Below are 15,401 nucleotides of genomic sequence, written 5' to 3' on the forward strand. Positions count from 1 at the left end.
TAACACTGCATATAAATTTATATAAATGTATATATAGTGGGCTGTAATAATGCAAAAGGTATTTATAACATTGGTTTAAGAATGGAAATAATGAATTTACAACGATAATCAAGTTAAAAATAAGTTTTATTTGAACAATGCCTTAAAGCGATGACATTTGATTGTGATATTTGGTGCTTCGCATTGATATTTCAGTTTTAAAAGTTTTTATCACTTCTGAAAACTCCCTAAGAATTTTACGAAAAACACTTCTTAACAGACGTTTGGTATTTTTTTGGATAGGGCTATTTGATCGGTCAACTCTTTACCCGACATCAACCAATAATTAGAACCCAAGTCCTAAAATTGGTCTCAATCAGGAACCCTTATCGCTATCTAAATTCACAAAGTGCAAAGATTTTCAAACATGAGGTGTTTATTATTTAAAGTTCAGGAAAGGTCTGCCCATTTCATACGAAACCATTGATTGAAAACGAAACTAGTCTTACCTCGGCTCTCCGCCAAAACAGGTAATTAGGCTTTTCAAGTTTCACAGGAACTACAATCTGAGAAAATAAATATCACGACGTAAAAAAAAAAATGATAAACCATCCAGAGGGGGGGGGGGGGGCGAGGGGTGCCCCCCCGAAAGTAGGTTAATTTAACTAATTAACGAAATTTTGCAATAACTAAAATTGCTCCTAACTGAATTTGATCGTATCAACCTATTTTGCTCCCCCCCCCTAAAAAAAATCATAATTCTGCACCTGAACCCACCGCACCTATTCCACTAGTTCTTAGAAGAAAAAAAAATTCCTTGTGTTCAAAACTTTCATCCACTCCCCGCCCCCTTTTTTATAAAAATAATAAAAAGTCCAGTAATTTGAGTCCACTGAATGTAAATAATGGATTAAGTCATTTGTATATAAATTAAGTAATACCTGTGAGATGGGACAGTTGCAAACCACTTGGCCGGCTCACCAAGTTTTTTCTGCTTTCGCAATTACGAATAATGCAATTTCTAACCATTTCTCATTGATTGACGCATACACACTAACCCGCTAATACATAAATAAGTGGGAGGGGCTTTTTGTTCGCACCGAGAATGAAGAGCCACAAATCATCTGCGGTAAACTTACTGCCTAATTATATAAACTGTGCTGAAAAGTGTATAATGAAGAAACGGTCTTACTGGTCCATCACCTAACCTGTAATTTTCAATCTTGCTTTTTTTTTATCTTTTGAAATTGACAAGTCTGAAGTTTAAGTGGTAGTTCATTTGATGGTCTTCCGGTGATTGACTGGATAATCCGAGAAGGATTATCTTTCGCATTGTTCAATAGACAAACGGGACACATTCTTTCCATAGGGAGTGAAGGTAGCTGTGAACCACAGCATGTAGACTGAAAACAACCGTTATTGTTTTTATTCGGGCCCTGGCTTGCAGTGGTGGACATCCATCCTCCTTCACTAAGCTCCTGACGTCCTTCAGGTTCAGATATGACGAGTAAAGTGACGTAATAAGGATGTATAAAATAATATATGCTTTCAGCAAGCCAGTGTCTCTCAAACCTTTGGCATATTTACAGCTCTAATATCAGTAATGCCGAGTGCTCCTTGTGAAAAAATTAATATATACCGTTGCAATCAAAATATTTTGATTTTTTCAATGTTTTCGTACATAGACTGAACAACTATAAACGATAAATCGACTATTCCTATTACAATATTATTAAAAGTTGTATTATAAATGATGTTTAATGGGAGCAGTGAGAAGGGTGAAATTGTTCGCTCTCACATCACTGATCCTCATAATTTCTCTGGTCGTTAATTTTATCTGAGATATCACCCAAGGTTGTTCATTGCACGGTGCATTCTCCTACTCCTGGAGGTACACTTACCACACTAAGAAACATTAGGCCCGTTCCTTTGCACTAAGATCTCGCATCTTTCTTCAAAGATTTCCGTTCTTTAACTCATCTTTGTTCAAGATCTTACAGCTCACTGATGTTAGCAAAAAGTGTGAAAAGATGCCATCTTTCTGCCAAATAGAACAATGATGAGAGAAAACTTCAAAGACATATTCATCATTGTTCTTAGACCGCTGATCAGAGCAGAATGATGAAAGACGTTTGCAAAAGAACGCTATTTGATGTAAGACCTCAGTGCTAAGATTTCACTTTTAAGCGTTCTTCATCAAAAGATGCAATATCTGAGCACAAAGATGAGTAAAAGAACGGCCCTATTGCCGTAAACGTTAGCGTGATTTTGAAATGGGTGGTTGATTAAAATTAAGCCCTAAACATCTCCCCATCCTTGCGTACGTCCATTGCCGTAGCCCATCCTCCAGGTAAATGGTTAGCTCTTGTCGTCTCTAAACAATAACTGAACTTATATGTGGAGCAGGGGTGCCAATTGGGCGAGGGACAATCCGCCACCTCTCCAAGAAGACGAACAAGTTTCGAACATTTTTTACATTTGAAACAAACGTATGACGGTTTCTGGTAGGAATTCTTTTTTCATTCCCTCCCCCTGGAGGACTTTTGCAGCACCCCTCCCAGAAAAATTCCAAGGAACACCATTGTATGCAAGTTATTTTGATTTTGAACGAGAAATCTATTTCAACTGGAATTGTTTCTTTTTTCCATTGTATCAAATTAAAATTTGGTCAAGATCAGATTTGTTTTCAATCCAGGTTGTTTTTCAACGCCAATTGGCTGAGCTTCGAGATGCATCAACTCATCAGCTACAAGAAGTTCAGAAAAGGTTACAAGAAGCGCAGAAAATGTTATATGTTTCTAAACATGAAGTAGAAGTTGTAGTCCAAGAAAAAAGTAGACAAGAACAGTTGCTGACAAAAGCTCATGAAGAAATCAAGCTTGAGAAACTTAAAAATGAAAATATTGTCAATGAGCTACAAAAACAGGTTTGTGTTGTTTTTATTTTTAACGCAGAGAAGTTGTTAAGACAATCTGCGTGGCGGTTTTCAGAAGTAAGGTCCCACAAACAAAATGAAGGTGGGAAATAGAGAAGAAGATATCGTCATATCCAAAACGAAGTTGTGTATCTCATATTTTCATAATTCTACTGGAAAGCAAAAGGTACATTTAAATCTCCATGAAAAATTTTTCTTAAGGAAGGATAACAACATAATTTTGTAAAAAATTATAAATTGATACTGAATAATTTGGCTTTAATTTGAGGTGACAGTGATCATTAAAACTTATTTACATTGAAAGATTTTGCGGCTGAACTATTCAGTTGATGTTAAACGAGATATGTGTCCGTAGTGTTAGAAAAAAGGATAGAGGTCATGTTCTACAGTCTTGTTAAATTTGGAAATAATTAACGTAATTTAAGGGCTTTGTAAAATAATAACAAAATTGATAACTCCATTCTTTCAAAGACCGTATAAAAGCAGAGCAAACAACAGCATGAACTCTTGGAATTACGACCATGATTTTAATGTTTAAGAATTTAGCGTAACTATAAAACTTGTAGATTTCGGCTTCTTTTTTTTCTATCTATGTAAGTTCCATTGTGAGGTTAATCTGCATCGTTCTCTCGATCTCCTTATCAGGTTCAGCAACTTCCAGGTTTTGTTCACCTTAATTTTAAACAGTGCTGGATATACCAGTAGGCTGAAGCCTAGAGGGGCTAATTTTTTATTGGGCGGCGGATTTTAATAAAAATTGCAAAAAAATGTTCAAATTGACCGAAGCTGAAATGACAGCGCTAAACAATAATAAGTATTACATGAAGGAATAAACATCGAGATATGTTTTTTTTATTCTAATACTTGATTCTTTGGCGCGATCGCTTTATTGGCATTGCTTATGTTTCAAATTTTTAAAATCCCTGAATAAGTTCTATCAAATTTATTTGGTGTGTTATTAATCTCAATAAAGATCCAGCCTTATGGGAAATCAATGATTCTGTAAGAGGGATTATTGATAGGAAAGACTTCGATCAAAACAAGTCTTGTGACTTCTCAAAAGTGAAAACATATGCTGATCAGCGTTGTTTCTTGCCAATGAGTATTTTCCAAAGAAAATTGAAAAACAATGAAGTTAATGACCGAAATTGGCTGGTTTATTCTGAAACTAAAAATCAGTTTTTTATGGGCCTTGTTTGGCATTCGGTCCATTAGAAAATACAACTCAGTTTGAGAAAGAAGGGTTCAATGACTGGAAAAATGCAGAACACCGAGTATCTCAACATGAAAACTCTTCACGCCACAAATCTAGTATTCTTAGTTTGAAACTAAGATCTAACATAGATGGCCGACTTGATCATTTGTTGCATGTCCAGATTGATGAAGAAGATACGTATTGGCGAAACGTGCTGAAGAGAGTTGTTGCCGTGGTGAAACGACTAGGTTCAAGAGGCCTCGCTTTCCGAGGAAAAAATGAAAAGTTCGGTGATCAACACAACGGAAATCATTGTATGATTTTGGAACTGTTAGCTGAATTCGACCCTTTTTTAAAGTCTTATGACCCTTTTTTAAAGTCTAATTTGTTCTAAAGTCTTAGAACAAATTAAAGACGAGATACAAAAGGCGAAATATTTTTCTTTAATCGTCGATTCTACACCAGACATAGCATATGTGGACCAACTTACTCTCGTCATTAGATACGTTTTGGAAACGGGTGAACCGTGTGAAGGATTTGTAAAGTTTTTGCCCTCAGTAGGACATAAAGCTGAAAAAAAGTTTTCCTGTATTATTTCCGAACTTAATACACTGGACATAAATATTGAAGATTGTTGTGGACAGTCATATGATAATGCTGCGAATATGGCTGGTATATATAATGGCTTACAGGCTAAAATTAAAAAAAAAGCACCTTTTGCTTTTTTCGTTTTTTGCTCGGCCCACTCATTGAATTTAGTTGTAACTGCGGCTGCTGAGTCTTCCACAGAAGTTTGTCCCTTCTTCATGTTGCTTCAAGAAACCTACCTTTGGTTATAAGTTCGACACAACGCTGGCAAAAATTAATGTCTGAAATTATGAAAGTGAAAATATTTAAAAGAATAAATTTGACTCGATCGGTCAGCTAGAGGAGACGCTTGTAAGAGTTTAAGAGATTCTTGGTTCGTAGTCATAAAGACTTTAGAATCCATCAAAGATGATTTTGTGAAAAGCCTGTAACGCGAAATGAAGCGACTGGAATACTTTTGGGCATAGAAAAACTTGAGACAGCGGTGATGGTTGTAATATGGAATATATTTTTGGAGAGGATTAACAAAGTGAGTAAAGAAATTCAAGTTTCTACAATAGACTTGATCACGGTTGCTAATATTTACGAATCTCTTTGCAAATTTTTCGTATCTCAGCGAGAAAATTTCGAGTATTTTGAATAAAAGCAATGGAATTAAGTGGGTCGAGTATTCGAAAGATATGGTTAAAAGACAGCCAAAAAAAACAAAACAAAAAACAACAATATGATGAAACACCCGATGAAGAAACGAGAATGACTGCTAATTATAATTATAGAATAAACATATTTCTCTACCTCATTGATAGACTCGTATCGGAATTAGAAAAACGGCAAGAGGCTTACAATAGCTTTATTAAAAATTCTTCGTTTCTAACCAAAATGAGTGAATTACCATCATCAATCCTTACGGAAAAGGCCCTATTCCTAGAAAAAAATGTATCCGAATGACTTAGAGAATGATTTTGCTCAAGGGTGTTTACATGGGTGTTACAATGCCATATAACTTCCAAAAACATTTTAACAAAACCAGACTATGGATCTTTAAGAAGTATATCTTCATTTCTGCAACAAGGCTTGCATAATATTTATCCGAATTGGCACATAGCAGTTCGTATGGCTCTTTGTACACCAGCGACAAATTCTTCTGGCAAAAGAAGTTTTTCTTGTTTGAAATGGGTGAGAAATTACCTATGATCAGAAAAGGTTATGTCAAGAAAAGCTAAATTCCCTAGCATTTTTATGTATAGAGTAAGAAATAACGAATAAACTGTCATATGAAGATATAATTGAAGATTCTGTGAACAAAAAGGCGCGTAAAAGAGCATTGTAAGTATAATTTATTTGTATACAGATTATATCGAATAAGATAATAAATTGATATTGAATATTGAATTATATTGTTTATATTGATTTTTTTCTATAACAATTATTATACTCATAATTTACTAAATCAATGAGTATTGACTAGAAAAAAATAATTAGTAAAACTAAACCTTCACCTTCACAAGGATTTCGTAATTGACAATCATATTAATAACAGGCAGATGGTATAATTATTTATTACTTGTATTTATCTATTATTAACTCTACAAAGATATTTCACAAACCTTAAAGTTACTATTTCATTAATAAATAATTCTTTTAATATGTTCGTAAAAACGGGTTCGATTTGTAAGGGTAAGTAGGGTGGCAAAATTGAAATAGCCTACTGGCGGCAAATACTTGAATCCGCCACTGATTTTAAACCTAGTAGAATGAATAGTAACAGAGTTTACTCTTCTTTCAGACAGTTCGTGGTAACTAGTGTTGGGTGATAATTTGATTAAATGATATATCGATATTTTTTCTTATGATATATCAATTTTGATTTTTGATCAGTTTTGGTTGCTCAGATTAACTTTAGGGTTTGGCAAAATTCAATAATAAAATTTGTAATTAAAGAGTATTTTGCACATTTGTTTTTCCAAATTTTGAATAAAATACATAAAAACCTTTATTTCATGAACGAGTATTACAAAAAATCTGATTTGGAATTACTCGGGCTCAGGATAAAGAAAAATAAGCTACTGACTATTTTTGGCTATTCAAATCAGCAACATGTCAATATTTTCCCTTAAAAAAATTGGTTTTTTTCAACTGTAAGTAAGGAGCAACACTAAAATCTGAAAGAACAGAAATTGTTCCGTATGCGTGGTGGATAACTCTTCCTCAATACCTACTTCTTCACACCAAAATTTCTTTTTGTATTTTAACAATCTCCTTACTCTAATTAGACGGCTCTTTTATTTCAGAAGTTGTTAAATAAAAGTTCAAATAGGGATAAAATCCTTTCAATAGCCAGTGATGATGATAACAGTGATAGAAATTCACAAAAATACCAGGTATTTCGGTCACATATGCAGTGACCGTCGTCAGTAGTAAAAGTGCATATATGACCGAAATATCTGGTATTTTTGTGAATTTCTATCACTGTTATGATCATCACTGTATATTAAAAGTATTTTATCTCTATTTGAACCTTTATTTATCGTCATGGAAAGGCAGTGTGGTTTCAGAAGTTATTCTTAAATAATTAGGACAAAAAGTTATAATTAACGTAAAGAGCGAGGTATTGAGGTGGTGGATTTGCCCTCAAATACAAGATAATTTCAGTTCGTTTTAAGTTTCAATATTGCTCCTTACTTTTAGTTTAAAAAATCATTTTTTTTATATGATTTCTGATAGTTTTTCAAATAATGCCAGAAAATCGCCTTTTCTCTCCATGGAAAATCCCTCTCGCGTAAGATCCCCCAGACAATTCTATCAATGCTGAAAATTCCCCGAAAACATCTTGCGGACAACTCCGCCTGGAAAATTATTTTTAGCCTACTTTCGTTTGAATAAAGACTTGTTTTTCTTTTAATTTCTAATCGTTTGTCAAAACATGCCGGAAATTCTCCCTTCCTGGAAAAATTTCCCCGAAATTCTCTTTTCCCAATGTCCCAATGGAAAGTCTCTCCTGCGTGAAATTCCCATATGGAGAATCCCACCCGCGGGAAATTCCCCAGACAATCTCAACTCCTTTGAAATTATTCTGCTTGGGCAATTTTCCCGAAATATCTCTTGCATGTAAAATTGAATTGTCAAAGAGAAAGTAAATCAAATAAAAAGAATTTTGTATAAGAATTCTGGTAAATTCCCACGTGTTTACTTTCCCTTTAAAGTTTCTTCCCAGAAACTTTCCTCCCAATGGAAAGTTATCGTCTTGGAAAATCCCTCTCGCACAAAATTCCCCCCACATAAGATTCACTCTCCCCCAAAATGTCTGTTTACTTCCCAATAGCAAATACTATATGAAAAACTAGACAAATTTCATAACTTACAGTTCTTTTCTCCAGGGACTTACAGGGTCGTGTCATCCCCAGAGGCATGATACTTGACCTTTCTACTATGCTGATCAAAATGAATCTCTCAAAATTTTGATCAGATGACTTTAGGAAAAAAGGAGCATGGGAGGGAGAGGAAATCTAGCTGCCCTCCAATAGTTTTGGTCACGAAACTGGAACTGGAACTGTAATTGCCATTCGAGCGAGCCCTCTCCTGATCTTGATCTTATACGACCATTGGTTTGATACGATCACCCTGGCAAAAAACAACAATAGAACAAATAAATATGCATCGGTGATCTTTCTTAAAATTCCAAATTACAAAATTTATCATTTTTGCAGATGGAAGCTAGAATCCGCTACAGTATGGTTCTCTGACATGTAGAATCCGATAGTGTGATTTTTATTAAGATGCATTGCTTTTTAGGGTTATTCCCACCCTTTCTCAAAAACCGTACAAATTTTCTCAGGCTCGTATCTTTTGATGGGTACATCTAACTTGATGAATCTTATATATCTCGAGTCTGCATAAAAAGGCAATTCATTTGATGCATTGGTTATAAACAAATCCGTGTTTTAGAGTTTCGGTTGCTATTTGGCCGCGTTGCTCCTTACTGACAGTTTGTTACCACAAACGATTTCATTAACTAATCAGGCTTGGAATCCACTCTCTGAAAGGGCATTGGTGGCGGGCATGGATATTTTATGACGACTTCGTATAGGTATTTCTGAGAACCATATTACAATATTTCTACGACTTGAGTGGATTTCTTGGAACAAAAGACTCCCTAATCAAAATTTAGAGAGTTGTGACAGATGGCGAAGCTTGCCTTGCATTGACTACTGAAACTTCGTCATGTGATCCCCACAAACTGGCTTGATTCTCTAGTGGCTGAATCACAGGGTCTGTCACAACTTGCATCTACTGATACAGATTTCAGAAAGGTCCAATCCATGTATCTTGTTATTTTACTCTCAACTTGGAGAAGGTCGTCAGGGGTAATATACAGTTTGTAGAAACGCGGATTGAGATATGTGGCAATCATGACGAGTGTAATCTAAACAAGGCCTCTAAGCCTAGAAAATATTTTATCTAGCCAAGCCTTTTGGAAGTTCTTAGCAATATTTGGGAGCCCACCCTCACTAAACTTAGTTTGAGAACGAGCTATGCCATCTTATGGATACAGCTGTGTATCAGCATATATGAGTCAGTATATTGAATAGATTATTCTTCTTCTCGGCCATTTGCGAAACAATTTTCTATGTTGGATCTTTTCTGCTGGATGTTCACCAGTAGATACAAGAAAAACCCGAAAAAACATCGTTTTCGTTATCGATATTTACGTTTCGATATCGATATTTGGTGCAATATATCGATATCAATGTCCAATATTGCCCAACACTAGTTGTAACCGAAACTCTAAAAAAACGAAATTTTGATACCAATAGATATATCAAAAGAATCAGATTTTTACGCTTATTTCAAATATACAAGTTAAGTCTTAATTAAGTTTAGTCTTACCCATTAAAGGTTACCAGCCTGAGAAAATTTGTCTTTATTTTCGGAAGAAGGGGAAAATACCCCCTAAAAGTCCTAGGATCTTAATAGAAATCACACCATCAGAGAACCCTACTGTAGAGGTTTCAAGCTCCTATCTGCAAAAATGTGGAATTTTGTATCGTATCGACTCAGTGGTCCTAGAATATCGGGAGAGGGCTCATTCGAAGCTCTAGTGCCCTTTTTAAGTTACCAAAAAAATTGAAGGGCAACTAGGCCCCCTCCCACAGCCTTTTTTTCTCAAAATCGTCCGATCAAAATTCTGTGATCGCCATTTTGTTCAGCATAGCTGAAAGACCGAATAATCATGCCTTTTGAGATATCATGACCCCCCCCCCCCCACAGCCCCTAGGAAAAGGTCTTTGAGTTACGAAATTTGCCCATTGTTTACGTGTAGTATTTGTTATTGGGAAATATGAATACATTTTTCGGGTGGGAGGGGGGGTCGAATTTTCTGCTGGTGTAGCGTAAAGAACGAGAGTTGAGAAAGAGCAACCCCCCTCATATACGTAATAAATTTCTGTTCGTTTAAGTTTTAATGTTGCTCCTTACTTTCAGTTGAGAAAACTCGTTTTTTTATTTAATAAAAAATAAAGATTGCTTTTAAAACCGTGTAGAGGTGGGTAAGTGGGTTTAAGGAATCATGCTAAAGGTCATGCACAAGGATGATTATTTTAGATAAATCCGCAAGGAGGTACTGAGCTGAAATTTGTCCGATTCCAAATTTTTCTTTAGAAAAAATTCTATATAATGGATAGTGCTTATTTGGCTAAGTTTGGAAAGATAAACAACTATTTTGCTGATTTTACTCAGTTGAAGCATTCTGCTCACTTTCTTAAAAAAGAGTGTGTTTTCATAAAAAATCCTACCGTTATCCGTTTTAGCTTTCATTTTAAAGTGATAGCAGAGAACGAGGGGATCTGGATTCAAACAATGCTGTTTAGCATTGGCAAAATATCCGTTTTGTTAGTGGTTATAATTTTCGTTCGGGAAGGGGGTCGGGTCCAAACTTTGAAACCTATATAGCCATGGCATAATGAAGAGACACAAACATAGAAAATTTTCACATTTTGTGGGTGCTTGTTCCCTACTCCTTAGCCAGGTAGGTCTTCTACCTAACTTGACGGGTAGTATTTTGACGATAATAGTGGCGTCCTTTTTTAAGATTGTATAATTACGAGTCACATTAGTGATCAGTAAAATTATAACTACTCCTCCAATGACTGGGTTTTGGTCAGTTGGATTGATCGATCTCCTTCCAGTTTGAAACGGGCAAGAAATATATTTACACTTTCCAGTATATACATCTATACATGTCCATCTTCTCCTCTAATAAGGCGGAATTTTTTTTATTTCTGTCCTATTTTTCAGTCTAATTTAAAAAAAGCACAGAGGGTCATGGGCGTAGGCAGCATTAGGCAGCATTTTGTCTAGGGGGGGGGGCCGTCGACAATGTGATGGAGTTTTATCAACTGCTTTTTCAGCCATATGTAATGTAAATTTGAAGGTCTAGGGGGGGACAGCTGCCCCCCCCCCCTGCCCCCTCCCTTCGCCCATGCAGAGGGTTCGGATTGATTTGGCATACCATTGTGAACCCATTGAAAGCACATAAATTTGTACTTTTCAAAATATCTATTCCCATTTCCGTATCAGTGCGTAAAAAGAGCGTATCAGTAATATGTCAGGAACGGCTGAGGGTATTAAGTTGATTTTATCGGGGCTACCGTAGCTACTACTACTACTACTGATTACACTAAATCAGAATGAATCAAGTACATCAAGGTTGACAAAATCGCAAAGATCGGAATGGGGTATTAAGTTGAAAATTTCAGGAGAGTTAATGGGGATGTAAAACTAATCAAAAACCACTATGTGCGTACAAGTTGTGAAAAGGACGTAATAGCAACATCTCAGGAACGGCTAAGTGTATTAAGTTGAAACTTTCAGGGCTACTACTGTCACTACTGCTATGGAACTAAATCAAAAGAGTTTAAACACATCTGGGCTGTCAAAATTGCATAGGTGTACTTAGCATTCAATGGCTAAAATATATTTTTTGGGTATTAATCCATAGTTTTACCGAATGGATGGTTATTTTTCCTGAATGATTAATGATATTAACAATCATGGCTGGCTCTATAGGAGACACAACAAGCGATTGGGTCAAACACTGCTGTATTACTGAAATCCCAAAGGAAGAGCAGCCGACAAATGTTTATATAATATATTACAAAGTATGGTCTCATTATATAGCTACATTCCATGAATGTTGCGTATTTAGTCTTGTTTCCTCAACTTTCTCAGCCACAGTTTTGACATTTTTTTAATACAAAAACAATGTGGATGTTTGGGGTTACCAGCAAAAAAAAGTCATTCTGTGCGTTTAGTACAGAATATCTTAAATATATTTAGTAAAATAAATATATGTTTTTAGTATTCAATAGCTCTTTTTGGGCATTAGTCCGTAATTTTACTGAATTTCTTTATGGAGGCACAAGATTAGCAGTCTATTCAGTCTTTTGAATGTAAAAATAAATAAATTATTTTCCTGGGAGGCGTTACCAGGCAACAGTGGCTGCATTTGCTCTATTTGGTATTTAAATTACTTTTTCTTTGACAATTTCTTTTTGTTTAACAGAATGCCATTTTATTTGTTTTTTTAGGTATCAATATGTCAAGACCAAATGCAGAAACTTGAAGAAGTCAGCCAAGAGAAGTTAAAGGTTGACAGCGATTTCAAATCCCTATCAGTAAAATATTCGCAAATCGAAGAAGAAAAAAAGAAAACTGTCTCAGAATTATATACGCTGAATGATGAGATTCAAAACTTGAAGTGTGAAATTAAAAACTTACAGGATGAAATATTATTTAAAGATCAAGTGGAACAGAAAGCAAAGGATGAATTTAAACAGTTAAAAGAAGAAACTGAAGCATTAAAAGAGGAGATAAAAAGAGTAAAACAGGAATTTGATTCGAAGGAGAGGGATTGCATGAATATCAAAATGACGTTGGAAGAGACAGAAAGGAATCTTAGTTTGTCAATGGATCAGAATTCCAGTCTAAAGACTGCAATCAATGACAAATATGAGGAAATGCACCGTCTGATGGATGATTTGAAGAATAAAGAGAAAGAGCTAGAATCTGACAAGGCAGAAATCGATACTTTAAGGAAACAAAATGAATTAGTGAGAAACGAAGTTGAAGAAAAAGATGTTCAAAATAAAAAATTGAGAAATGACATGGAAACTCTAAATAAAGAACTAGATTCTAGAGACGACGAAGTTGAGAAAGGAAAATCGGCACTGATAAATCTAGAAAAAAACATTCTAGTCTTAAGAAAGGAAATAGATAATAAAAATTTGGAATTGAAGCAAATTGAAAGTAGGAAAGGTGAGTTGATTGGGGAACTAGAGGTCACGAAGAAGGCGAAAGAAGACTTGGAGTCATCTCTTCAAAATCTTTCACAAGTGAGCATTCTTTGTCAACCTTTTGTTAATTCTTTCTCCTGTATTTCGGTATTTACTCGGATTTGCAATTCAATTTAGTTGACTAAAACTTAGAAGATTGAAATTTAAACTAATTTTACTTCATAAGCTTAAAAACAAACAAACCTTTTCTTCTTAGGTTGAAAAGTCAAAGAAAACGGCAAATAATTTAAAATTTTGTATAAATGATGCTAAAAATAAATATAATCAGGGATGGTCTCACGGTGAGGGAAAGGAGATCAAGGCGTTGAAGCTCCCCCCAAGATTTCGATTAGTTTCCCGGAAAACTCTTCAAAGTAAATTTGTCATGATTTTTTTTATGGGGGGGGGGGAGGAATGGGTCTTATAGGCCCCTCTCCACTTTGGACCAAAATTGTGAGCTTTAGTCTGCATAAAAATTCGTTTGCGGCTGCTCATATGGATAAAATTACGCGTATTACAAGGGCTCCGGCAGAAAATTTTCCAGGGAGGGGCCAAACGCCCAAACACCAGTGGTGGTTGGGTGACAGGGAATATATTTCAGGATTTTTTTTTTCGTAGGAATGAGCTTATTTTTAAATACTCTAAGAAAGAATTCACAAATAAAAAGGACAATTAAATTGAATGAAAAATGAAACAAAATACAGTAAATTTTAAACTGCAAGGATTCCTGGCAAAAGGATCAATTTGTTTAATCAATAATATATTTAACTATAATGCATTTAATCTTAAAAGAAAATGAAACTCAAACCAAAATTACAGAAAGATTTCTTTCGTAGATAATAACAGATGTAGACTTCTCTTTATACAGTTTCCTACACCCTAGAATAGTATACACAAGGAGTGAAGATGATCAAAAATCGTCCAGCCTGCATAGATATCACGTTTTAGCTTTATAACGGCCATGTAAAATGTACCTCTTTCATAACAGAACAATTCTTCCCCTCGAGCTTAAATCCGTTATATATTCAGACATAAAAAAAAAAATAGAATAGCGAAAGAAAAACAAAATTTAAACTTACTATCCAGCTGTCAAATTGACACTCTTTATTTTAATTGTCCCATTCAACTAAATAAAATGAACGAATTCAAAAAAGGTCTCGTCACAAGAGAATCTTATCAAATAGTTTGTGATTAAAAAAAAACTGGAAGTAATAAGCGACTTGGACCAATATTCACCAAAACTAAAAATGGGATTCTCATGACAATTGCTACACCGGCAGTATTAGCTTTTTTGCTAATTCTAAGTATTTAAAACTTTCAGTTTATTGTTACCCACCCAAAACCAAAAATCTGAGAAAATTGGCCTGATTTTTAAAAAAAGGGAACCACCCTCCCCCCCCCCCAGAAAAAAGTAAGCGATCTTATTGAAAAGCTCTTTATTAGATACATCATATCAGAGAACCCTACCGTAGAGGTTTCAAGCTCCAATCTTCAAAATGTAAAATTTCGCTTTTTTTTTCAGAAGAAACATCGTCGATATATGTTTATTTTTTTCGTTTTTTTTCCCAGGGATGATTTTATCAAACCAAAGATCCAAGATAATTGGGATGGATCTCATTCAAATGTAAATTTAAAGTTCTTTTTTAAGCGACCATACAGATTGGACCAGGGGGAAGTCTTGTTTTCTTGCTATTTTATGGCACAAAACTAGACTTTACCCCGAAGAGGATGAATTTGCAATCAGTTTAAAATTCTGAGAAGCTATTCGATTTAAAAGTATGAGTAACAATATTTTATTCTTTCCAGTTGTAAAAGAAGCAATGCCACACGGTAGCAGTACTGGATTCAACCAAGTTGATTCACTTTATTTGTAATGAAATTAGGTTACGTCTGGCGATCTGTAATTGCGGATTAGCTGAAATGAGGGGGTTGAGTCATTGTTTAGGTGGGGGTAGGGTAGATTCCTAAAAAGTACATTTAATGGACAGAAGGCTTACTCTTCACGAGGCTTCAGATAAATGTTGAAAGAGGTAGGGGGAGTAGGAATTGATCAAATTGTTTTTCTATAGAGCAAAAATGTTACATTCCCATTTCTACCAGCACAGAGGTTGAAAAGGCAAGGCAGGTCATCATCAGCACCACCAGTAAATTTCTTTGGGGTGGCAAATACTTCAAGGAACTTAGTTTTGGGCAATTTTCAATAGTATTATTTTTTTTTTCTATGTCTATGAAGTACTTTAATGTATTTAAGCAAATCTATGTAATGCACTTACCAATAAGAAAATACTATTGTAGGGGTTGTGATGGCTTCAGTTATGTAGAAGATCAGAATTCTCACAGCATTTCGATCCAAACAAACAATAATATTTCTTTT

General features: G+C 35.0%; 1 protein-coding gene across 1 annotated transcript in view; it reads left to right on the forward strand.

Moving 5' to 3' along the window:
- The window catches only part of LOC148948518 (uncharacterized), a 195,830-nt gene that overhangs the window by 165,571 nt on the left and 14,858 nt on the right, over positions 1–15,401 (forward strand). Inside the window, exons 9-10 of the mRNA XM_089094955.1 lie at positions 2,675–2,905; positions 12,284–13,087. Of these exons, the coding sequence (XP_088951081.1) occupies positions 2,675–2,905; positions 12,284–13,087 (1,035 nt within the window). The remainder of the gene's footprint in view (positions 1–2,674; positions 2,906–12,283; positions 13,088–15,401) is intronic.

The sequence above is a fragment of the Artemia sp. Qi Xiang Cuo genome, chromosome 9 (assembly GCF_049724085.1).
Source record: "Artemia sp. Qi Xiang Cuo chromosome 9, ASM4972408v1, whole genome shotgun sequence".
NCBI classification, from domain to species: Eukaryota; Metazoa; Arthropoda; class Branchiopoda; order Anostraca; family Artemiidae; genus Artemia; species Artemia sp. Qi Xiang Cuo.